Source organism: Anabrus simplex, chromosome 1 (genome assembly GCF_040414725.1).
Source record: "Anabrus simplex isolate iqAnaSimp1 chromosome 1, ASM4041472v1, whole genome shotgun sequence".
NCBI classification, from domain to species: Eukaryota; Metazoa; Arthropoda; class Insecta; order Orthoptera; family Tettigoniidae; genus Anabrus; species Anabrus simplex.
In genome coordinates, this window is record NC_090265.1 from 1,147,045,920 (window position 1) to 1,147,072,755 (window position 26,836).

At 37.5% G+C, this 26,836-nt stretch overlaps 1 protein-coding gene across 1 annotated transcript in view; it reads left to right on the forward strand.

Moving 5' to 3' along the window:
- The window catches only part of cac (cacophony), a 778,098-nt gene that overhangs the window by 221,328 nt on the left and 529,934 nt on the right, over positions 1 to 26,836 (forward strand). Inside the window, 3 exon segments of the mRNA XM_068225468.1 lie at positions 7,389 to 7,448; positions 24,315 to 24,416; positions 25,860 to 25,880. Coding sequence (XP_068081569.1) covers positions 7,389 to 7,448; positions 24,315 to 24,416; positions 25,860 to 25,880 — 183 coding nt within the window.

Consider the following 26,836-nt stretch of genomic DNA (forward strand, 5'->3'; position numbering starts at 1 on the left):
AGTGATTCAAGTACTGTGTGAAGAGTTGGAAGATAGTGGAAACACAAAGGTATTCTTCAAGACGAGTTGAAGAATATTCAAGTACTGTGTGAACAGTTGAAAATAGTGAAAACACGAAGGTATTCTTCAAAAACTTTACGATCAGTCAACTGAAGGGACAGTTGGAAGAGTGCGGAATTCCTACTACCAACAAAAAAATCAGACTGAGCCCAGATGAACATTACAAAGAACATGATGAGGAGGGAGGATATTTTAATGTCAGGGGAGAGTGTAAGCATCCAAACAATGTATGCAAACCTGATGACCCCATTCCAGAGGTTAAATTCAAATCTGTCAAATCTTATCACAATTGAATTCCTAGCTTTCTGATGTCAATCCTCAGTTGACAGAACAGATATCCAACATTAGAATAGAATTAGAACAGGTTGAACAAAATGAAAGGTGAAGAAAACAGACTGAAGAAAGTATTTCTACGTTAGAGCAAAATGTAGAAGTTCTCTTCAGTAATGTGGAAGAGGTAGTTCTGCTTGATTATGTAGAAGAGACCATCCTACACAACAGGAAAGACAGGTCAGATCAAATTAGTGAGACAGCTTCATCTTCAAGTCTACTGGTGAATAGTGGACAATTTGACACTAAAGTTATGAAGAAGAGTTTCACCGAAGAGCATCCCACTGAGCTGTTCCCTGGATGCCAACTACATTGCACTGGTGATGGGGAGATTCATTCGTCTCCAATTTCTGGTCAAGACGACACAGCGGACTCCTCCACCAAATGGAAGCACAAACAACAGCAGACATCCAGAAAAAATATGCCTTGGTTGAGAAGAAGAAAACACTCCCCCAGGACAAAGCACGTGATGTGGAAGAGAACGAGGTCTTCCTACCGAAGTGCATTGAGCCAATCAAAGTGGACAAGCAGGTGGGGCATGTCCATAGTGACCCAGATGCAGTAACGGAATATATTCCAGCTGGAGGAGAGGTAGATGATGTGCGATACAGATGACCCCAGACACAGGGCAGTCCAGCCATGATGAGGAGGAAACTGGGATGTAGTTGCTGAGAACCACCCCTCTGGATAAGTTCCATGCAATGGAGCAGTGACCAGTGAAACAATTGCTGATAGTCCAGGATGAACCAGAGGCAGCAAGGGAACCTGTTCCAGCTGGAGGGGAAGCAGATGAAGGTATATCACCAACAATCTTAGATGTGTATCCAGTCAAGATGAATAGGAAACAGAGCTCGCTGAACCAGAGGAGGAGCCAGATCCAGAAGGAACGATGGGTGAAGAATCTGAGCTAAGGTAAAATTTATGGCCTGGGAAGTGTCATCAAAAAGTGCAAAATTGTGTTAAGTTAGGTATTAGTTATATTGGCACAAGTGAGGTTACATGTGTGTATCACCGAAAAGAAAAGATCATATGTTATAGGCTAGATTATGTATTTAGGTTTAATCATGTGTATTTATTCTAGCTCATGTTTTATAGATTAGGTTATGTTTACCATGTGTAAATAATCTTTCATGTTTTCTAAGTTCTGCTCAAAACTGCTAGTTGCATGTGTACTTTGAATTGAGGTTACATCATGCTTAACACTTGTAATTTTTTTTTTTTTTTTTTTCCAAGTTGCCCAGAAAGCTTTAAGTTCTATGTGTGTTGACATAAGTGAACTTTGGAGCCTTGATGTACCAAGGATATCTGTATAGAATTCTAAGTGTTACTAGAAACTTGTTTCGAGATAATTCTAGAACAGGAACATACCAAGTACTTCTGGATGTGAATGGTAGAACCTTTCATGTATCTCGTGAAAATGAAAAGCTACAACCTGTTTTCCAGTTGTTGACCGGGTCAGGGATGTAATGAATGAACCATATATAGGCTCCTTAGTACAATGGGGTTGCCACTCTCAAGGTGATTTATTAATGACTGATAGATATGTTATGGAATGAGAATGGAGTGTGTTGCTGAAATGAAAGATGACAGGGATAACTGGAGTACCCATAGAAAAACCTGTCCCACCTCTGCTTTGTCCAGCACAAATCTCACATGGAGTGACCGGGATTTGAACCACGGTATCCAGCGGTGAGAGGCCGATGCGCTGCTGTCTGAGCTACAGAAGCTCCTCATGTATCTCGTATTAATACTATTTTGTAAGAAAACAGAATTATCCAGATCCATAGCCAGAATATATACATATATAAAGTGTTGAGTCTAGATGCTGTGAGTTGTAAGAGTAACTAAGTTGAGTTCAAGAGGTTGTAGTGTTGTTACTATATTACAATGGTGGATCAGTCATGAACTGCCGTGTATTTTGTATGAATTCAGTTCAGTTCAGTTTAGTTAATAAATTATTTTAAGTAGTCATTTGAAGATTAGAGAGCGAGTTGTTGTAGTGATGTGATGTTGGTATTGTGAAGACAATTACGGGAGAGCAGGAGTTGTGATGTTGTTGATGTTATTGTCGTAGATCAGTCGTAATGATACTGCTTTGTGGATTGATTGTAAATTATTGTGTATATATTTCTCCCCATATAGTGTGTGTGTTAAGTGAAAAATATGTAAGAGTAGTCAGTGATAGTAGTAGTTTTATTTTGCTACACTGCTGCATATACATTTATGCACTTACAAGAAAAGAAAAAACATTAAGAATGAGGGAAGCATGCTTTGTGTGTTTAAAACAAGGATACTGATCTGATGCTTGCAAGATTATTCATGGTGTATGATCTGTGGCAAGAAACAGTGTCATAATGTGCCTGGATTTACCTGCTAAGAGTGATGAGGTAAGTAGTGATAATTTGAAAGAACGTCTGGGCGCAGAGAAAGTGAGTAGTGTTGTAGCATTACACTCAGATTTCTAGAAGTTGTACCAAATATGGCCAGCAGCCAGTAAGAGCAATTGATACTGGATTGCAGCAGTCACATATTCTTAAAAGAACCTCCATTGAATTGTTCAAAGTATTTGTTTCAGGTACTTTTTAATTTCTTCAAAAAGAAAACCCTTTTAGTATTATCAGATGAATTTGACATAGAATTATTCTTGTAAGCTAGAAGCTTTGGAACACACTTCCATCTGCAATTCTATCCCAAGAATCAATACAAGGGCTTATGTTATGAAACTGAAATGTAAGAATATAGTGATCAATGATCTGAGAAATGGGTGCCTTGAAATTGAAATACTTATTTGATGAAATGCAGCTGGGAAATTGTTTATGGGCAGAATGCAGGAATTATTTTGTGGTCTGGTGGTTATACAGGCATTGCTTGGCTTGGTAGTAATGGACACACACTTACTAAGAAAAGAATATAGCTTCTGGTGCTGTAGGTCTAACAATATTATTACAATGTAGACTCATAGTTGACGTGTGTCTGGACTCTGGAAAATATGAGTGCTTGGTACAACAGAACTTATTGAGTAAAAATCAAAAGAAGAAATGATCAGCTGCTATGGATTGCGTTCAGTAAACTGTGATCGTAAATGAAGGTTTACCTGAGGGATAGAAAGAATTTTGCAGAAAAAGGACTTAATTCAGTGAGTGTGAAGCTTATTAGATGAGTAAGATGAGATGGTAGAAGTGTTAAATGATGGTGCAATTTCAATCCGTGTTTGATGCATTCTGTAAGAAAAGTAGAGGTCTATCTATGAGTGATTGTTTGAATAAGGGTCTAAACTTATTGGAATTTACACTTTTTGTCCTGTTGAGATTTTGTGAAAAGTCTCTTCATGTGATCTTGGGTATAAGGAAAGCCTTTCTGGAGATATTAGTGAGGTAAAGATTTTATCTGACCCTCAAAATGCCTGATAATTTAACTGTCAGGTGTCTGAGATTTATGCTGCTAGCATTGCTTGGAAGTCATCAATCAGAAATGACCTTTTACATGGTGGATAAATTACCTGCTTCTGTACCAGTAGATGGTAGAAATGATGCTATGTTATTAGATTAACAAAGCAGTGTATTCTTAGTATAAACATTCTCAGTCCTGAAACCAGTAACCTCCATTTCAAACATTTTGATGCTTTTATTTTTTAATGAAGGAATAATTTATCATACTAGTAGGTGGTCATGTTCAGATTTATCTCTTCCATCAGCCTGTTCCTAGTGGTTGGTCATGGGTATACCTTATTATAAAAAGTTTATTCTCACGTTACTGTTCTGTTCTGTTCTGTAATGTAATGTAATGTAATGTAATGTAATGTAACGCCTACTGTTGAAATCTATATAAAGTATTTACTCATGTAATTTCCCCACATTTTTGAACCTCAGAAAATGAGCAGAAAGAAAATTATCTGAATTTAATTTTGAATCTAAAATATTATGGAATTCTATCACTTTTTCAGTGTGGTCTTTCAGCAGTCATTTATGCAGATATGTCCTCGTTCAAAGAGAAAGATTGTTCCTCTTCGTAAATCTACACACTCTTCCTCTGCTTCTTTTAAACTGTGACATTCCTATATCGCTTTTCTCTGTGATGTCCAGTGCCTTTAACTGTAGCATTTCATTTCTTAATCCAGTTACATATTTTAATAGGTTTTTGCCACTTTTTGGATACTGGCCTAATTTTGGTCCCTGAAATGAAAAGGCACAATGCAGCTGTTCTTTTCATTTATGGCCATAGCATGCATATGATGACTGTGCACAAAACTCATGATGCTGCAGCACATTGTCATTATTATCTGAGAGTGCAATTGCTGTTAATTTATGAACTGTGTGTTATAAATTCCGTTGCTAACCACTATTCACTTACGTACATAAATATAATTTGCACAGAGACCCATATATGTTATGACCAAGTGCGCATCCCCATGTGGTTACTACAAGCGTACTTGCATAGACCAACACTATGGGTAGCTTGCCGAGATGTCCCTTTACTGCAGTGTTGATGCTAACCCATCATGGATCATAAAGGCATCAATTCTTTAATGGTCTGACACCATGATTAGCTGGTTTGAGTCCCATTGGAGGAAAAAAAATGTTCACCATTAGAATGTTGGACAGCAGGGTAAGAGGATTGGTGGTATACAATTTCTAATTACTAGATTGTGTGCCAAATGACTGGGATCGATTCCAAACCTCTCCACAGTGTTCATATGGAGTGAGGGCATATGATGCTGTTGATGATTTGTTTGTTAGATGGTGATATTAAGCCTTGAGTAGACAGACTCCTTGGTGTTGTTCAACAGGAGTAGGCAATGTGCGAATGCCACGTTTCACCCTCTCCTTATCTCATCATCATGTCACACCCAGATATGCAGGTTGCCCATTGGGTGTCAAATAGACCTGCACTAGACAAGCCAAACATGTCCTCAGAAATTCCTGGCACTAAAAACCATATGCTAAAGAAAGAATCAATCAAACAAACAAACACACACGCACGCACGTGCGCGCGCACACACACTCTCTCTCTCTCTCTCTCTCTCAGTGTCTAGCCACATCATATTGCACATCAGTAGGTACATATTTCTTGTATTAACACATTGGAGACACCACTCGTAAAAACTATGGGTGCACTATTTCATTGCTGCTGATGGAGCTCGGAGAATCTACGGGCATGTTTTCACTGTAGCTAAAAGATAGTAGCTACCGTTTCAGCGAGCTGTGACTTCACTAGGATACTGTTGAAGGCTTCTGAAAATCCACAGCCTGTTTCCAGTCATTCGACCAGGTCAGGAATGGAATGAGTGGATCCTCCATCTAGCGGCGGGGATAGGAATTGTGCTGGCTGCCAAAGCCTGCCGCACTCCTCTGGGGTCAAGATAATGATTAAGTAAAAGGTTCTACCTGATCGATACTTTTTTATTATTTAGCCTATTTATTATTTAGGCTAAATAATTATTTAGGCTAAATAATAAAAAAGTATCGATCAGGTAGAACCTTTTACTTAATCGTTATCTTGATTACAATATCGAAACAGAATGAAGTGGATAGTATGTAATACTTCTCTGGGGTAACGATTAATAAATGACTGATGAAATGAAATGATTCAGTGTTGCTGGAATGAAATATGACAGGGAAAACCGGTGTACCCAGAAAAAACTTGTCCCGCCTCTGCTTTGTCTAGCACAAATCTCGCATGGATTGACCAGGGTTTGAACCCCGAAACCCAGTGGTGAAAGGCCGGCGCATCGCCGCCTGAGCCACGGAGGCTTGTTGAATGCTTCTATAAGCATAAAATGTGCTAGTTATGAGCATAAGTCGGGAGCTCTTCTTTCAAGGCATTGATAACTCAGCCACGTTTCTACATAACCTGGGGCTGCGTCATCGTTGACTCTCAGATGTGAAATGGGTAGGAAAAGTACGTTTGGTACATGCTGACAGGAAGAGTGTGTGTTCAAGAGGCAGGCTTGTTTGTGTAATTCTTGTGAATATTTAGCATGCCTAATTCAAGTGTATGACATTTCGACAACGAATCAATAAAGGATGTTCTTACAGAAGACACGAGTTCTGAAAATGAGGATGAGGATAACAATTACACACCAAGTAAACATGATGATTCTGGTGCTTCGGGCAAGTAAATATTGATACTGAGCTAATTTCAAATTGGTGTGAAGTGTAATGTAGTTTTATACCGCTTCCTGAAGTGGGTTCAGTAATACTGTTTTATATCGCTTTCTAAAAATGTGGGTGTTTCCCGTGTACCTGCAGCAACTCGATGCAACCTCGTCATCAAACAACGAACAGTGGGAAAGCAAATTACTGGTTGTAAACAAAGATATTGATGCCAGTTGACTAATTAGGTTAGAATTTGTATTAGTGTGTTTCAGTAGATGTGTCCACAATATTAGGCAGATAGTGAAATATTAATCAAACTGGCATCCATAACTGCGTCAGATTTTTTTTTAGTTTGTAAAACTTATTATTTTCATAAATTTCTATTTAAAAATTGCTGCACTATTATGATAATTAAAACTCATTTTTGTGTAAAAGAAAGTGTGATCTTTCAAAATATTCCATAAGTTATAATCATAGCTTACCGTCGCATTGAAAAAATTTCAAAAACCATTAAAAATCTTGTGATTTCTGGAGGGTAGCACATTCTTATATGGCCATCTCCAATGTGTTAATCAATGTAAAATGTTATGCTTTTAAAAAAGGCCATATAACAGTAGCCTAAATATTTTCACAACTACACAAATTGTAAAAAAAAACATACAGAGAAAGCACATTGATCATGAAAAATATGTACCTTATCATGGCAGAAAAATTATACAAATTTTTATTTTCCCCCAAATTTCCATTTCAAAATTTACGGGTGGGGGGAGGGGGCGGGAATTACACAGGTAAATACGATATCTTGTTGACATATGCTGAAGTAATATTTTCTCCCCTTTTGATTCTATTTGAAATTTTTCATGAATAACATAAAATTTAACTGGAATTTCTTTTATGTTTCAGAGGAAGTTATTTTAGCTGAAGAAAGAACAACAGAAGAAGAAAAAATGCATATTATTGAAGGTAAGACTGGTGAGTGTGCACTAGAGTCTTTTTGACTGTTAGTTGGACACCCCTTGAATTGTTGTAGAAATAGAGTATCTTTAAAAAAATGGAAATTTTATGCAGCATCTGTTTCAGCACACCTCATTTATGCCTGGTTATGTAAAATTGTAGTTTATGTGGTTGTAGGAAATTGATATACATAACACAGAGGCAGAGATGTGAAAAAATAAATTATAATGAAGATAACTTTTTCAGTTCTACTACAGCAGAACCGGTAGCTTTACCAGTTCTGAATGAGGTACTTTCTTACTTCTCCAGTACTTCCAGAGATATTCCAACAATGTTCTTAAAATTAAACTCAAGCATTCCTTTAAGTTCCTCTATAGAACGTCTTTCCAGTAAATGCAAAGATGTATGTACTTCCGCCCCCCACTCCCCCCTCCCCCTTTAAGATGTCAAGGATTAATGATGAGAATTTTAGGAACCAATTGATTTATTTGTAAAGTAAATGGAAAATCGCCAGGCTGAGTTGCTCAGACGATAGAGAGCTGGCCTTCTGAGACCAACTTGGCAGGTTCATTCCTGGCTCAGTCCAGTGGTATGTCAGTCTCATTTTGGTAGATCTATTTGCACATTAAGGAACTCCTGCTGGACAAAATTCTGACACCTCGGTGTCTCCAAAAACCATAAAAGTAATTAATGGGACTAAAATCAATAAAATTATTAAATGGAAAATAATTGCAAATGATAAAAGTCATTAACTAAAATAAAAATTATGAAGAAAGATCCAAGGTATCATGTTTAGTCTCACCTAATGATGATAGTCACTCAGTGCCTCTGTGCTAAAAAAAAAAAAACCCACACAAAATGAAGTAATAAATTCCTTTTCCTTGTGAACTTTTGATTTATTCCACACCTAAGCGAAAAAATAGTCAGCAATTTCCTTCATCATCATCATTGTACATTTCCAGTTTTCCGGGTACTATTTATGACCCTCTTCCACTTCTTCCTCTTCCATATACAACTGTCCATCCCCTGGTAACTAGATCAAACTTGATCATGTCCATCCATCGTGTTTTAGGTCTTCCTGCAGGTCTTTCCCCTCCACCTGTCTTTCCAAACTTATCCTGGCTGTTCTTGTAGGCTCCATCACATGCCCGTACCACCGTAGTCTGGATGTGCCGATTCAGTCTAATAGGGATATCTTTATTCTGGCTTCTTTCCTCACCTCTTCATTTCTTAACTTGTCCATCTTGGTCTTCTGGATGGTATCTAAGAAATTTCATCTCTGATGCTTGCAGTCTTGATGAATCTCTTTTTGTGAGGGTGCATGCTTTAATACCATAGGTCAATATTAGTTTGAAATAGCTGTTAAACATCATCAGTTTGGCAATTTTGGAATCAAGTCATCCCATAAAAGTGTTCTTACTTGTTGGTAGAATTCTGATCCATTTTGCACTCTGTAATTTCCTTTCCTTAAGACTAACATTCTGTAAAGTAATCGTAATTTTACTGATTACTTTAAAAAAAGCATTTGTAATTGTACTGAGTAAAATATTTCTCAAGTAACTGTAATCAAGACCTATTACTTTTTTCTTGTTCTCTTCACATCACTGCCTAGATTCCTCTTTTCCTCACATGACCCCACCACAGAAGCCCACTTTATGTATCAAGTTAATTTCGAACTTACCCTTTAACTCTTATTTCCAAGTCCTTCTTCTTCTTCTTCTTCTTCTTCTTCTTCTTCTTCTTCTTCTTCTTCTTCTTCTTCTTCTTCTTCTTCTTCTTTATACGTTTCTGCTTATGCAGGTCATTCAAGTATCCTACTCTACCACCTATTTGCCCAGCAATCATTCTCACTACTTTAGCATCTGTTACTGCCAATATTGAATGAGATATCCTGAGTCCACCAACTTTCACTCCTGTACAGCAAAGTCAGTCTGAAAACTGACCAGTGTAAAAATAGTTTTGACTGGAGTCCATTCTAAGTACCTTGAACCAAAAACTAATTCTAACATCAATTCTCACTGTAGCCCAATTGTCAACAAAAAATATCTTTGACTGATTGGAATAATGATGTAGATGTTGATTCCCATAGGGACCTAAAATATTTGTCCTGAATGAGTAAATTTATAATACCAATATAACGGTCCGTTATTGGACATTGGAATAATCTACCCTTAATCCTATAATCCCTCAGTACGGCCATCATATTTTCCCTTGGTATTCTGTTATATTCCTTCTCAAGATCTACAAAACATAAACATAACTGTCTATTTCTCTCAATAGTAATTTTCAGTTACCTGGTGTATACTGGAAATCTGGCCCTGAGAACTCCTCTGTGATCTGAAACCACACTGGTTTTTCATTCAACTTCCTCTCAATCATTGATTACACTCTCCTTTGCAAATGAAATGTTGTATGGCTTTTAGTGCCGGGATATCCCAGGACAGGTTCGGCCCGCCAGGTGTAGGTCTTTCTATTTGACACCCGTAGGTGACCTGCACGTCGTGATGAGGATGAAATGATGATGAAATGATGATGAAGACAACACATACACCCAGCCCCCGTGCCATTGGAATTAACCAATTAAGGTTAAAATCCCCGACCCGGCCGGGAATCGAACACGGGACCTTCTGAACCGAAGGCCAGTACGCTGACCGTTCAGCCAACGAGTCAGACTCTCCTTTGCAAACTGCCAGCGAATACCTTGCCTGGTATACTGATCAATGAAATACCTCTATGGGTGTTGTGTTGTAATCCTTCCTGTTCCCTAGAATATAGATGGGTGTAATTAGTCCAGTCGACAATACCTTACTAAAACATTCCACAGTAATCCTATTACTCTATGAAGCCACTTCAACCATGCATTCCTGCTGTATTTCACCATGATTTCAAATAAGTTGTAAATTTATCAAACACTTCTCTTGATAAATTATTCCAATCCCTAATTCCTGTTCTTATAACCAAATATTTGCATGTATTGTTTCTTTTGAATTCCAACGTATATACATATATACTCCAATGAGATGACTTGATCAGATAAGAACACTCATTGGAAAGTCCTCATTCAAAGCCTTGCAGCTGGCTAAAGATCAATCAGCATGGCACTATGAGGAAACATTGGCACATTGGGGTGAAATTTTGGCAACCAAGAATGAGTTAGCTGGAAAAAAAAAATTATAGTATCCAGTAACAGACCAATTATACAGGGTGCGCACAAGTGATTGGAGCAGTTTCAAACAATTCCTGTTTGTTTATTATTTGTTGTAACATTACAAAATTATATAGACAGACAGAAAAACTCACAAAATTTGTTATGAGCCTACAAGTGCTCGATATATGCTCCATGAGTGACTCTACACACATCAACTCTATAGTCAAGTTCATCCCACACCCGACGTAGCATGTCGCTGTCAATTTGACCAAAGGCGTTGATGATGCGGGCCCGCAGTGCTGTTAGATCAACCGGTAATGGTGGCGTAAAAACTGTGTCTTTCACATAACCCCATATGAAGAAGTCACAAGAAGAGAGGTCAGGAGAGCATGGAGGCTATGACATGATGGCATGATCTTCATTCCTGATACAACCGATCCATCTTTCTGGAAGTCTGCTGTTCAGAAAGTCACAAACATCAACATGGAAATGAGGTGGAGCACCATCCTGTTGGTAGATGAAGTTCATGCTATCGGTCTCTAACTGTGGCATGAGCAAATTCTCCAGCATATCCAGGTAGATGTGCCCTGTAATGGATTTTTCAGTGAAGAAGAAGGGACCATAAACTTTAAATTTGGAGATGGCACAGAAAACATTGAGCTCGGGAGAGTCATGGACGTACTGCACACAGGTATGGGGATTTTCAGTCCTCCAAATTCATACATTGTGCCCATTAACTTTACCACTCAGAAGAAATGCTGTTTCATCACTGAAGACAAGGTTGTCACAAAATTCATCATCTTCCATACTCTCCTGAAAACTTGTACAAAACTCAAAACGGTTCACTTTGTCAGCTGGCGACAATGCTTGGAGCAGATGCAAATGGTAAGGGCGCATCTGCAATCTTTTCCTTCCGGCTTTCCAAATGGTCGAACGAGGCATATTCATTTCCCTGCTCGTTCGACGAGTTGACTTTCGCAGGCTACATTCAAAACTGCATCACACACGCTCAACCGTTTCTTCAGGCACACTAGGCCGGCCTGTTGATTTTCCCTTTCACAGACATCCCGTGTTTTTTAACTGTTCATAACATTGGTGAATGGAGTTGACACTGGGTGGATCTTTCTGATACTTTGTTCTAAAGTTTTGTCACATGGTTGTCTCAGATTGGTTGGAATGAAATTCCAGAACATCATACGCTTTTTCACTGTTAGTCGCCGCCTTTGTAACTGTTGGAGTAGAAGACGCAACATGTCTGCCAGTTGTTGCAACTGTTGTGCTCTCGCGGGTGTTTGGAGAAGCACAATGTATGGAGGGCTATTCAAACAAAACAAAACTTTGAGGGATACTTGCCTTACAACATCAAACACCATCACCATATCTCTAATAAAATGGCTAGAAATAATTGACAAAACCGCTCAAATCGTTTGTGCACACCCTGTATTGGAACTACATACTGCATAGTTGAACAGCTCTTCTCCTTACTCCCAGGCCTTCCCAGCCAAAGCCTGCAATATTTTTGTCACATTACTCCTTTGTCAGAAATCACCCAGAACAAATAATGCAGCTTACCTTTGGATCTTTTTCTGTTCGCAAAATTAAGTAATACTGGTGAGGTCTCATGTCCTGGAATGATACTCTTACCAGTGACTTATATTCCCTGTCCTTTACAGTCTTACTACAACCTCTAAATATCCCCATAACAAAATGAGATCTTTATTTAGAACTCATGACTGTGATATTTCAATGAGGATCTTTCATTATATTAACACCTAGGTACTTGAAATGATCTTTTCTGTGAGCTTGCATGTGGGAGATGGTGGGTTTGAATTCCACCATAGGCAGCCCGGAAGATGGTTGTCCGTGGTTTCCTAGTTTTGCACCAGGCAAATGCTGGGACTGTACCTTAATAAAGGCCATGGCCACTACCTTCCCTGTCCTAGCGCTTGCCTTTCCTTGTGTTGCCAAATACCTTGAAGTGATTTTAGTGTGATGTTAAACCATCCATCAACATGTAATTTAAAGTGAGAGGACATTTCTTCTTCATGAAAATCACAACCTGACTTTTCACCTCATTTACCACCATACTATTGTCTCCTGTCCATCTTGTAAATTTGTCGAGGTCTTTATGCCATCGCTCACAATCCTCTAACTTCTTTATTACTCTTTGCAGTATAGCACCATCTGCAAAAAGCTTTATCTGTTATTCCAGTTCATACTCATATCATTAATATATATAAGAAAACATAATGATCCAATAACACTGCCATGCAAAACCCTACTCGTAATCATTACAGGATCACGTAATGCGTCACCTACTCTAATTCTCTGAGTTCTGTTTCCTAGAAATTCAACTGCCCATTGGTTTGCCCACAACTCCCACATCATCATCATCAATAGCACTTGTTATAGAGTGGGAACACTAACCGTTGTGCACTGACAGAAATACTTCATTTCGAATGCTCTATATCAGGGGTTTCCAATTTGTAAGGGCTCAAGGGTCATATTGGAAACCTTAGTCATGTTTGCGGGCTGCACTTAAATAATAGGCCAATTTTCGTAAAATTCTGCATATAGTAGGCCTACAAAAGTACCATTATGAAAAAATAATGTGCATAATTCAATTGAAATAAAGGTTTGATAATTTTAATTAGGTAAAATATTATTTTACAATTGCATAAAAGAGTGAAATTTGGAGCCAGGCTGAGTGGCTCAGATGGTTGAGGCGCTGGCCTTCTGAAGTTGGTAGGTTCGATGTTAGATCATTCCGAAGGCATGTCGATTGACTTACTGGCACGAAAAAGAACTCCTGCGCAACAAAATTCCGGCACCTCGGCGTCTCCAAAAAAACATCAAAAGTAGTTAGTGGGACGTAAAAATCAATCATTATTATCTGAAATTTGGATTTTAAATTTTTAAAAATGAAAAATAATCCATTCAGATGAAGTGAATTTTAAAAAAGAGGAAATAATATTAAAGAATGAACTAGTTCGGACTTGGGTCTATAACGAATATAACAATTTATACATTTTTGAACAACTTATAAAATAATATTTTGTAAGTATTCTTCACATTATTTATTAAAATGCTCTCGCAGGCAGCATTATATGGCTTTGCAGAAACCCCTGCTCTATGTCGTCTTTAAATAAAATGCCAATGTTGAGTTTAAAATATAGTCTTTTTCTGAATTTGAAATACCTCCATCATATTTCATCAAAGTTGGAGAAGTGAAGTTGACAACGGTCTCATGCGAGACTACAAATACTGTAATGGTTTGGCTCTCTTTCTCTTTTATACCCCTGACAAGGTGTGATAACATGGCAAAAGTAGTTGGAAAGTTTGCCGATTCATCTTTAGCCGCCTTTAGGACTTTCTATTGAGTGTTCTTATCTGGTCAAGCCATCTCATTGGTGCTTACCCTTGAGTCTCCCTCCTGGTGCCTTCCTTTCTATCACTATATTTTCCATGGCTTCCTTCCTTCCTTCCTTCCTTCCTTCCTTCCTTCCTTCCTTCCTTCCTTCCTTCCTTCCTTCCTCCCTCCCATGCTTCTTTCCAAAATATTTTAAGAATGCTCGGTTGATATTCTCTGACTGATCTCTTCAAGAACTGAAGCACTGGTCCAGTCTTCCTTCCTAAAATATGCACAGAACTTGACAGCAAACCCAAATTTTCAGCACTTCCATCTTCTACTTGTCAGATGTTTTAACAATGTCTTAGCAGCATGCATGGCGATATCAGCACATTTACTAGCTTCAATTTTATATTCTTGGTTATATTAGAATAACTGACTATAGCAGAAGTAAGGAGGACATAAATTGCAGACTAGCACAAGCAAGGAAGGCCTTTCTTTAAAAGAAAAAGAAATTTGCTCACTTCAGACATTGATATAGAAATGAGAAAGATGTCTTTATAAACTTCCGTCTGTAACATGGCATTGTATGCAAGTGAAACATGGACTATAATTATCTCAGAAAGAAAGAGAATAAAAGTTTTTGAAATATGGTGTTACAGAAGAATGCTGAAGGTGAGATGGGTAGATTGAATCATGAATGAAGAGATACAGGTCTAATTGGAGAGAGGAGAATGATTTGGTGAAGTTTGAGCAGAAGAAGAGCCTAAATGATAGGACCCAATTTAACTCTTTTGCTGCGGAAGTCGACTTACTTCCCTATAGCATTCACTGTGGTAATCGACTTTTGTCGACTTGGTACTTTCCTGCTATAGTTTCTGCGTGCTTCTTTAATAATGGCATATTTAATAATACAAACATCTATAGTCATGTATTGATTATGTACTAAGCATTGTTTGAAAACGTTGCCGCCAATACTGGACCTATGTTTATTTGTTATCATTCACTTGCCTGCCCGCCAACATTCCTGTCGGGTGTCTGGCTGATAGCAGGCTTCACTCAGCAGCTATGAGCACGCAGAACAACATTAGTAATGACAGTGAAGAAATCTTCAATCTTTTAGTGGCTGATTCTGATTCAGACTGTTCAGTAAATTTGGACAATGAAACAAGTGATGATGTACATAGGGATTGTTCGGAAAAAAGTGCCAATGAGAAAGATCTTCATTTTGTATTGGATTGACGGGATATTAGTGATGACATAAGAATGACAAAAATGAAATTATGTGACGGGGCTAATTTCGATATAACAGTGAAAAGTGAAGTTTCGTATTTTTGATGACTTATACAAGGTATTTCTTCAATTTATGCCGCATGCAGTGTTTAGATAAAACATTTGATTTTTCTCTGTGTTCGAGGTATAATCGATGGACTGAATGCACAATAGAAGATATTCAGACAATGGTGGCTATTGATATTGGGATGTGATTGTGCTGTAAATCAACATTACAGACTTACTTTTCCTACTTTTCTTTTTGCTATGCCTAATTTTGGCCAAGTGATGTCGCAAGACAAGTACTGCCGTCTTCGAAGTTTCATACATTTCAGTAACAATGAAAACCATATTCCTAAGGGGTCACCAGGTTATGATCCATTATTCAAGATAAGACCTGTTGTTTCTATTGTAGAAAATATGTACCTGGAGCATGCTTCACCTAGAAAATGTTCATCAGTTGATGAGTCTATGCTGGAGTTTCTGCGAAGGCTGTGATGTAAGCAATACCTTCCTTCAAAGCCATCGACAAAATGGGATCTAAAATTGTGGGCACTATGCGACAGTAAAAGTGGTTACCTTTGCAAGTTTCAGAGTTATGTAGGAAAGGACAGTGATGAGTCAGTCCCTGGGGAAACTTTGGGAGAGAAAATGGTAAGAAGCCTGACAGAGGGTTTTGAGAATACTGGCAGAATTGTGTATGTGGACAATTATTTTAAAAGCCCAGCGCTTTTCACCCAGCTTTCTGAGAAAAACATAGGTGCTTGTGGGACGGTGAGATGTAACCGCAAAGGACTACCTCAAGAGATGAAAACCCTGAAAATGAAGAAAGGGCAAAACCTAAGTTCTGGCATCTTCCATCCAAAGAAATGCTAGCGTGGGCGTGGCAAGATACTGGCCGGGTAAATATGTTATCGATCGTTCACACATCCGAGATCGTGAAGATTCAGAAGAGTTCAAACAAAGGTGAAAGTGGCTACATAACTGTTGAAAAACCCAAGTTAGTTGTAAATTACAACCATGAAATTAAGGGAGTTGATAAATTTGATCAACTGAAAACTAACTATGCATTTGTACACAAGAAACTGAAGTGGTATCAGGCCTTGTGGTATTTTCTCATTGAAACTGCACTAATAAATGAAAGAATATTATACAATAAGCTTCAAAAAAGGGCAATTAGTGCTTCTGACTTCAGAAATTCTGTCATAATGGGATTTCTACGAGAATATCAGCACAGACCGCCGGCGAAATGAAGAAGACCTTCTGATTGCATACCTCAGGCGCACCTGACGGAGAGGCACTTTCTTGGGGAGCAGCAGGATAAGAGTCACAAACCTAATTGTGTTGTTTGTTCCATATTTCCAGCAAAATGTTCAAAGAAAGGAAAGGGACTGTGCAAGAGAAAAGAGACAATATTTTTGAGTAAGAATTGCCCAGGACAGCCTGCAATGTGTCCAGTTCCATGTTTTGAGATGTAACACAGTAATGTGTGTTTCAAGGTCAAATGTCACTGCTAGTTTGCCGAAGTTGAAAATGGTGCAATGGTGATGAATGTCACTAACCTTTAAAAAAATAACCTTTCAGTTCATTTGGAAAATACAAAAAAAATTACATTTTTTCTGTAAGTGTTCTGTTTAAAAATAGTGCAACGAAAGAATTAATACACCCAGAACTTGTTCAGTTAGATTAGTTGGTGATACGAATAGTAGAAGTACACCAAGGCAGTAGGATGTAATAGTTAAATAGAAATGGAAAAGTTAGCATAGGATAAGATAGTAGCATGGAAAGCTGCATCAAACCCGCATATGATGTGATGGCCGAAACAACGGTGATAGTTCTGTTCCTTCATATCTTGCCGAGTTTGGCAGTCGCCGTATCAGCCAGGGGAAGGCATCTCCTTATCTCATCTGACCAGCCTTCATTGTTCAAGATTATCTTAAAAGAGTGGGAAAAATGTGTGTTACACTGCTAATCAAGGAAATTCCAAAATTACTGATCTAAATACCTATATTGGTATTGGATAGTATTGGGACCTTTCCCACCGTCCCCCATGACTCATGGGACCATGTGACAACAAACCAACCCTTTCAGGTCACGAACACATGGGACCATGCTCCACGGAAGTCGATAGTCAAGGGACCTTTTTGGCCTGTGCCGATTTCCCCTCATTGGGATTGTATAATAAATCCACTCACATGAGAAGTTATCGGCCATGCAGCACAGCAAGGTCAATGCTACTCTCCCGTTCCTGAGGTCTGAACACCGGCTACTCAGGGCCGAAGACTGTCCGTGGCGAGTAATGGCTGTAAAACTTAAACTATCTTACAGGCTTACAATGAACGGAAGAGGTTTTGGATGCTTGTTTTTTTGTATAGATAGGCACGAAATAGTTTCAAACAATTTACTAATCACTCGGGGAAATATTTACAACAATTACTGACATCCTGGATAACTATAATACAAGTGACATTACAAAACATATATTTTAGCAGCGGAAATGTCCGTGCTACCATTGACAATTAATAGTTGCCTCCACATTCCACAGAAAAATCTATGTGGATGACAACGATCACTGGTAATGTCTCTCATACAACAAATTTTCCTTCTGACACATACATTAATGGTTACCTTCCTCTCTATGAATGAAGAATATCTGAGAGGATGACACTACTTCTCTTTACTTTCACATTTTATCCCATTGGATTACCTGTGTCCTACATTGTTTACATAAATGCCACATTAGTTTAGATGTGTGCTATATTGGTTTATTTGTGTGCTATCCACCGGTCAAACATAAACTGTCGAGTATGACAACATAATAAAATAACCCTTCAATATTTACAAAAGCAAGCCATGTCCCTCCCAATGCGAGTATTCCTTGGGACTAAATCCCGTATTACACAATAAAAATTTATTTACACTGAAAAATTTATGCGTTAGAATGGTCGGCTAACTTAACTCTACCGCAGAAAATATCTTGAAATCAATAAAATAACAAATTGGAAATAATTAATCCAAATGCTCCGACCATATCAAAATTCCATCACTTAAAAGCGGAACAGAAATAGATGGTCTCAAGTCTCCCATGTGAAATCAAGCACCGACTTGAAACAAACTTATCACTTGCAATTGCTATCAATGGACTCTCACGAAGTCTAAACTCAAATTGACATTGATTAACAATAAACAAGAACACACCCTGAAAAAGAAACATATCAAGTACATGTACAAATAAATACAAGGGCTGTAGTCATTCCATTGTGACCCGCTGTATGAGCTAGCGGTCGATCCCTTCTGTACTCACATGAGGTTTGAACCTGAGACTCTGGCCGTCTCCATCCAGGGCGCTGTAATAAAAACCCTAACTTAGCTAATCGTGTCATGGATAGTCGTCAATTTCTACATTGTTCTTCGGATCAAGGCTAATGGAGTGTGTGTGGTGGTTACATATAATTTCTGCCTTATTTCTCACAGTGGAATGCAACATTTTAACAGAAAACACTTCCTTGGCAAGGCGAAGTTCTTTTGGCTGTGTCCCTCACGGACCTTCTCCCTTGGGGCAATAAATCAAGACTCAAGTTTACTCCCCTCACACCACGGCGAGAGACTATTTAACACGCTCAATAGCAGCATTGACTGGGTCAATAAAATCATTCAATTGAGCTAATGCAGGGCCCACCTTCTAGAACCAACTCATACAATCATTATGACCAATAATTATTTCTCACATTAAACAGCCATATTATATCAAAAACTCCCTCATTTTGCCAGAAGTTGTAATTTAACCACTCATTTCTTCTCGTAACCTAGTTCACGCTTTCGATCGCCGTTCACCGAAGGACAATGCCTCCTAATCTCTCCCGTTTGGGCCGAGATTGTGTACCTGGCATCAAACTAACCTGCCATTTAAATAGATCGCCATGAAATCATCGATCAAACATGTATGAAAAGAGATAATAATAACATACATACATACATACATACATACATACATTATCATTATAGACTGTTATGCCTTTCAGCGTTCAATAATAATAATAATAATAATAATAATAATAATAATAATAATAATAATAATAATAATAATTTTAATTTTTTTTATTAAAATCCTGCTAAACGCTAAACAGAGCTTCTACACGTAACCTCATTAGTGTAGTGGGGGGGCAAGCGTTCACACCTCAGCACAGCAATTCTCAAACATCTTCAGTTGCAGTCAAAGCTTACACTAACATGCACCAAACTACTGATTCTACATTTATGACTATAGTGCTGACTCTATTCCCAATTTTTCTTTTATGCGGGCACTTGTTAATGACTCTTTCACCTGCTAATCCCTGCTTGACTTAAGCAATCGCTCAGGTGAGGTCTACAACATTAATCTACACAAATTTCTATTCCTTTTTCCCCCTCAGTTCCCTCTCAGCACTAAATAAACAAAACTATGATAACATGCAAATATAGCCACTAAAAGGGGTTCCAAATTCTATACACTGACATTGGATCACTCCCTTCCCATTTCTAATTAATTGAAACAAAATGAATAGAGGATCTCCCGACCATTCTAAGTGGGGCTAGCCTATTAAATCATATTATTAATAACCCTATCCTTACATTACTGTTATTTACAAAGGGAAATACTAGCATTGGAGTAGAAACATAACTTGGTACTCAACAGTTTGATGTCTTCGGCCCCATCCGGCGTTCCGGGGGCCTACCCATGTTGACTTATTCCATGGCGCTGGCTCTTGGAGTCCTGGGATCTAGAAGTTCCATATGGTTTCTTGCGTAATCCATTTTGAATAGCACAGGGATCACTGAAAATATATTATAGCTACCACAAATTTACAGGCTTCTTATTCACACGTCATCATTCACTTCCACTAACTCGTTCCTTAACCACCGACGTTTCCGTGTTGATAATGGCTAATTTCTGCTAGTCTACTTCAATTATGACACAGCTAAGACGGACATTCTCAGCATTCGCATGGTTCAGATTTTTCGCCACATAAAGTCGTGATGCTAGTCAACTGTATTTATCCCTATCTTCTATCTAGTTTATTAGTTCGGGAACACTTCTCTCCGCCTGATAATCAGTACAATAATCTCTCCCTAAGCTTTGTTCATAAATTAACGTAGAATTACACAGTTCCTCGTCAGACGTCTATCTTTCCTTTTCCGCATAGGTCTTCGAATACCATGATTCCATCCCTACCAATTGTTCTCTTTAACAACTACTGATTATTAGTTTACAAGAGCGTTCTTCGACAGAAGTTCTGCATACTATCGTGTAATCACTTTCTATACAAAACCTACTTCATATTTCATGAACTTACAGTCTACCTCGCGGCCGATATATCAGGTACGTCTCATTATCATAATCTTTCGTTGTCTATCACCAAAATAGAAGAGAAAAACACTGAAAATTCACTCCCACTTTGTTCACTTCATATACAAAGGAGCGGCAAACTCGATAGCGAACCGGCCGTCTTTTCACGTCGAAAGCTCCTTCACGACTGCTCTTGCCCCCTGGGAAGTGCAAAAACTTATAGGCAAACCAGGGGTAGGGGTGGCTGGCAGACCTCGCCCCCTCCCGTATTTTCACATCTCCTAGATCAACCAGCCTGTGGAATTCAGCAGTACGCCAGATTGTGTGACTCGGTTATTCACAAGTGCCCTATGCCGTGCGGAGTTGAATATGATCGGCGGATTTGCAGCAATTAATTAATAAGCTCGAAGGGAAAATGGGGAATTCCCGAAGACATCTGGCTTCACCAGAAGCATCAGTACGCCAAACCTGTTACGTAAGCTGTTTTTAAGCGCATTTACTTTGGAGACTCTCTTCTACCATAGCTCCTGATTTCAAAATTTAGCCAATATTCTTTCTACTGCTCTGACAGATGCATTTTGGTTAATCAAGCCTTATTTAAGCCGAAAGTCTATTAAAATTGGCCCGATCGCTTTGGCATCGCTGTACGCTGGCATTTGTTTTCAATATGGAGTCGCTAAAATAGTGTTCTTCTGCTGCTTCTTCTATGACGTGTGCCTAGTTCGGGGTTTCCTAAGCCACCCACTGGGTGTGTAAGGCGCCGCTCTGATGGGCGTTCTGTTGCGCAATCTGATACTGCTCCCAACATCCACACAAAGAAAGCTTGCTGCCTGCTTCCTTTCCAAGCATATAACTTAAAATAATTATTAATTGTGATGATACGGTCACAGTATATACAACTGAGAAATCACATAATAGTATGCATTTATCACTTTTCTTGAGTTTTATGTTTCCTCAGGCTTTCAAGTCTGTGATTTCTGCACAATTCCTGACACAAAAATGAACAATTGAAAATCTCCCTAAGGACAAGCAGGACCGAAAGATAGGAACATATTTTCTTAGTGATTTCTTTGCTAGTTAATGTATGGAGATTTATGTACACTTTATCAATAAAAGAGTGGGCTGTTACACTTTTAGAACAAGTATAAATGACAAAATTCATGAAAACTTGCCCTAAATACCGCTTCTTACTTTTTTAACATAGTAGAACTACACAAGTCTATTAGCAAAGTGTGTATTAAATGCATATTAAAGAATAAGACAAGAAATATTATATTTCAAAGGACCGTACCACAGGTTTAGGTACATTTTATTTGACACTGTTTCCTCCATAGAAGAGAATGCTCATTTTTATGTTTAAAAGTATACATGTATGTTCTTTTTTTTTTTTTTTTTTTTTTTTTTTTATGACTTAGAAGGCTGCAAACTATAATAGCAGCCCACTGTCAAATCCAGAGTATGCTTCAGTTTGTTAATCCGTAGACTACCTCACTCAAAGCTAAGGCTTGCTGATAGCCCTGTTGATAGAACAACTGTGCATAAAGCTGACTTTGTGTTCTGAATGAGACTGTTATTTTATCTCCTGTTTATCATTTCAGCATTGCACTTCTTATATCCTTCTGAGTATTGGATTTCCTAATCTGGCACATATAGTTTCTTTCAGAATGAAATTGAATCTGAATGATCTCTCTCTATCTTTTTTCCTGCCTTGTTGCTATCATTTATGGTACAGTACAGTATGGTACAGTATCTAACTTGAGAAAATTTATAACATCTCATTCCTCTGTTAACATTTAGGATTTTCATGCTGAGTTCAAATGAACTTATTGTCATTACTCAAGGTCCCTCCTGTGATGACACTTCAATGTTCTAGCGGTAACCAAATGTTACTGATTAAATTACCATGACAACACTACAGATATGTTCTAGGGGTAACCAAAAGTTACTGATTAAATTTCATTAAAATGCCCTGTGGCCTGATCTTATTAATCCAACATATATATATATATATTTTTTTTGTGTGTGAAGGGCTTCCGATGATTTTTAGCATACCCTGATATTGATGAAAATTGCAGCTCCATGAAGAAAGATTGAAATGAATGCAAACCTTAGAGTAAATGCAAAGCTCAGTATGACAAGTGATTAGAATCACAGAGTGATTTTGCATTCCTGGGTCCAGCTGTGACCTTCGGACTATTATGATGAGCTTGTAAATAGAGGGCAGTTGAAGAGCCAAGCTATTAAAGTATCAGAGTCAACAGATTGTAAGCATTTCTCCAAAAATCACTGTTCCTTGTCATGCTAATTTGAACAGGAACACTTTTGGCTTGTGCGAGATGGATTTTTGTACAGTGATATTACTGTGCATTTGGACATAATGCTGCAACAGTTATGCGGTTGTGGAAGTAATGGATTAAATAAAACTGGATGCATCAAAATTCCAGCTGTTGATCATGAATTGTGACAACATCATTGGATGACAGACATCTCTGTTGCACAGCTATGACAGTGTACAGCTTCATCATAAGTGTAAAAGGGGTAGTACTGTCTGCTTCCACTTTTTGATGGTGTCTGCTTTAGGGAGAACTGATGCTCACACTCTTTTGTGACACATTCCCTTGAACCTAGGCCATAAAATTGTCAGGCTACAATGGGTTACTCATGGGCAAAAACAGTGACATCCAGATTGGCACCACCTCCTGTTCTCAGACGATTCCTGCTTTAACCTGGTCTAAAGTGATGGCTATATACACATTAGATAATATGTGGTGAGCAGTATCATCCAACAGGTATTGTCCAGTGTCATTTTTGCCAAATACCATGCATTATGGTTGGGGTTGAGGGTTTTCCATTGGATATCATTTATGATCTTGGCCACAAGGTATTGAGGGTAATGTCAATCAGCAACTGGTACAACAAGGAATTTGTAGATACAGAAATCATACCCTTCCTTCAACGTGCTCTTCACTGTATTGTATTCCAGCAAGCTTTAATCATTCACAATATTAGTATCAGTAATATGTACAGTAGAATAAATTTGATTCTGTTCTCATGAATCCTTCATGGTGCTGTAATTTTCATAAATACCTAATATGAGTGTACATAGAATGTCCTTCATTCAAAGCTAAGTCCCTTTGAACAACACTACCACCGCCACCACGGCTGCCACCACCGTCACCACCACTGCCTCTTTTAGTTATTTCTATATTGATGGGAACTTAAGTCATATGACCCAGGGTTAGAGGGCATTCCTTGAGAGAAGTGGGAAGTAGAAACAAGCTCATCAGGGGTTGAGAAGAAATAAGTCTGGAAAACAAGGGATGATGTGATGAGTGTTCATCCATGAAGACAGCAGTGTATGAGAATGTGAAGATTTTCTTGGTTTTGTTACGTTTTCATGTTTGTCCTTTTTTATCCTTTCTTTAGTTCTCTTTGCCCACATTAGTCTCTCATTGTATTCTTCCTGCTGTGTGTTCTCATCCTTCTTTGTGGCTTCTTATCTTTTCTTATTTATAAATTTGTAGTAATATTTTCACTAAACCATTTATGCAATTGTAACTATTATGTAACATTCTGCTACGTTGCTGAGAATGCCTCAGTTGTTTAAATAACTGTTAAGACTTCAGATCAGCCTGAAAATCTGAATTGTATAGGTGATGTATAGTTAGTATGTTTATTTTCTGTCTCCCTATCCTGCTTGTTGGATGTCATTTTTGAATGCATGCACATAAATGCTATTGTGGTACCTGTATACTTGTTCTCATGAATTGACTCTTCTAGCAAGAAGAAGAGCAGCAGCAAAAAGAAAAAAATTAAAAAGCATGGGGAAGAGTAAAAGTACAGATACAGAGGAGGAGGAGGAGGGGGAGGAGGATGAAGATGGTAAGTAAAATATTCCCATCATTTTTTGAAAATAGAATATATCAACATTAGATCTAAGTTAAGAAGACATTTAAAAGAAAAATGTTTAAAAAGGGATCTATAATGCTTAAAGTTACTGAGTAAGGAAGGAATGGGTCAATGAATTGTTGTTATTGGCTTTTGAGTTAAGAGTTAGCATAGACTACCTGCACTGTAATCAGTTTTCACTAATAATTTCATAATTTGAAATTGTACTCTCCACTTAAAGTTTTTAAAATTGAGTGTCATGTTCTGTGATTTATGTTTCATAAAAATTGTAGGGCCTGTTGCTTTAGAGTACAAGATTTTAAGTCACAAAAAATAGCTGTCTACTCAGAATATGGTGAAAAGAGATGAAGCTTAAAAAAAAGTAATATTAGTAGAAATAGTCAATTTGTCTTTCATGTAAGGATGGTTGTACAGTACTGAAAATTTGTAAGTACGTATTTTCTTTTTCTCTCTCTCTCTCTCTCTCTCTGGGAATTTTGTGAATAAAATGGTTCATATTGACACCAAAATACATGAAATGTATAGAAAGGAAATCTCAGAGGTTCTTAATATGGTGTTGAAAGTCATTTCACTACATGAATTTAAACTTCTTAGATATTCGAGTGCCATTAATACTGCTGAAAACTCAAACCTTGGGGAGCTGCCTGTCATGAGACTTACACTACTTTTACTCATTTATCCTAAAGATTTTGCCTCCTATTGTGATAATTTTTTTATTAGTAATAATATTATGTTCTTTGATAAATTCTCATAGATTACAGTAGTGTCAGATATGATGATGAAAATGAACTGTTTATGGTGGTATGCACCAATATTCTTCTGAATATATATTGTTCATTTTCTCACTTTAACAGTTATTTATTCATACCATCTCTAAAAGTTTTAATCTGTTGTTTCCTCTAATGGGGGGAAAAGTAGACAATATTTCATTGCGAAATGCCTTCCTTGGTTTACATATAAATATGATTATTAAAACATTGTTATCACAAAGATTTATATCCATAAATCATTTGTTGTAAAATTAGAAAATTAGTTAAAGTGTTAATTTATGTTTCTAGGATATATTGCTGTAAACCAAATGAAATTTCTTCTTTATTATAATTATAATACATGTAATTAGTTATCAGTGAATTGTTATCTTATAATTGACTCTGAATGTTTAAACTAGTGTAGTGTATGTATAACATGTTCTTCATGAATAGTATCAACCATTAAATGTGCTACCTTGGTTCTTGTTTCTACTGTTGCAATTCAATGGGACATTATTGATGTGGAATTTCCATGACTGTCAGGTTGTCCCAAGGAGCACTTGAAATAGTTGATACTATTTATTACACACAACTTTGTGGTAACATTGTTTTCTTCTCTTGCACCTAGTCTTGACAGACATTTACATCACCAAACCTTTCGTTTCAGTGCCTAAGAAAAAACTGAAAGGTACGGATGCCCCAGTTTGTTACTCTATTAACTGCAGGTTTCCGTATTTTTTGAAATAAAATAATTTAGTATAGGATGTGTTAGAAAATTTGTTAGGTGAGCCTGTTGTAGATTCACTTGTACTTAGCAGAAGTACTTACATCTTGTAGGGGGCAGTGCAACTTAAGATATATGCTAATAGAATTTGTGCCTGTGTTAATAAAGCCTGATCATAATCATGCTGATATTTTGAAGGTATTTTTGATAAATTAAAGTGGTATTTCTATTTTCAATCACACATTTTAAGCTCCTTAAGGAACAACTAACTATCAGTTTTCATCCTTTGAATATTTTCTGGAGTCAATTACTGAAGCTGCCAGTGATATTGCTCTTCACCTCAAACTGATCTCTTGGAATTATCTTTAAATGTTCCTGAGAATTAATAATTTTGTTGGTTCTTGTGTGAAAATAGTAATCCTGAATGCACAAGAATGGGTATGAATTTCCATAGGTTATAGTTTAATCTATAAAAATGTAGACCAGGGGGAAGAAAATATTATCAAATTAGATACATAGTTATATTAGCTTTAATCTCACATATGAAACAGGGAATAATGCCCTTGCTCCTTACCAAAAAATCACATAATGAAATAATATATATTCATATATATATTGGTTAATATGTAGTTAAAATTACTAGTAATATTGCAGTTCTATGTTAAAATGAGTACCTGACTTGTACATATATATGATTATCATGCAGGTTTAAAAAAAATAGATTAAATACATGAAGTATTCACAACTTTAAGATAAAATTATTAAGTAAAATTATGGGAATGCAGTGATTAGTAGTTGTTGGGAAGCTTGTCTTTCGTAATATTTAGAGTAAAATTTTCTGGTTCTTCTTATAATATTGTAATGTAAGGGGCATTTTAAAATAATACTTATAGAATCAAATAACTGGGTTATGAAGATAC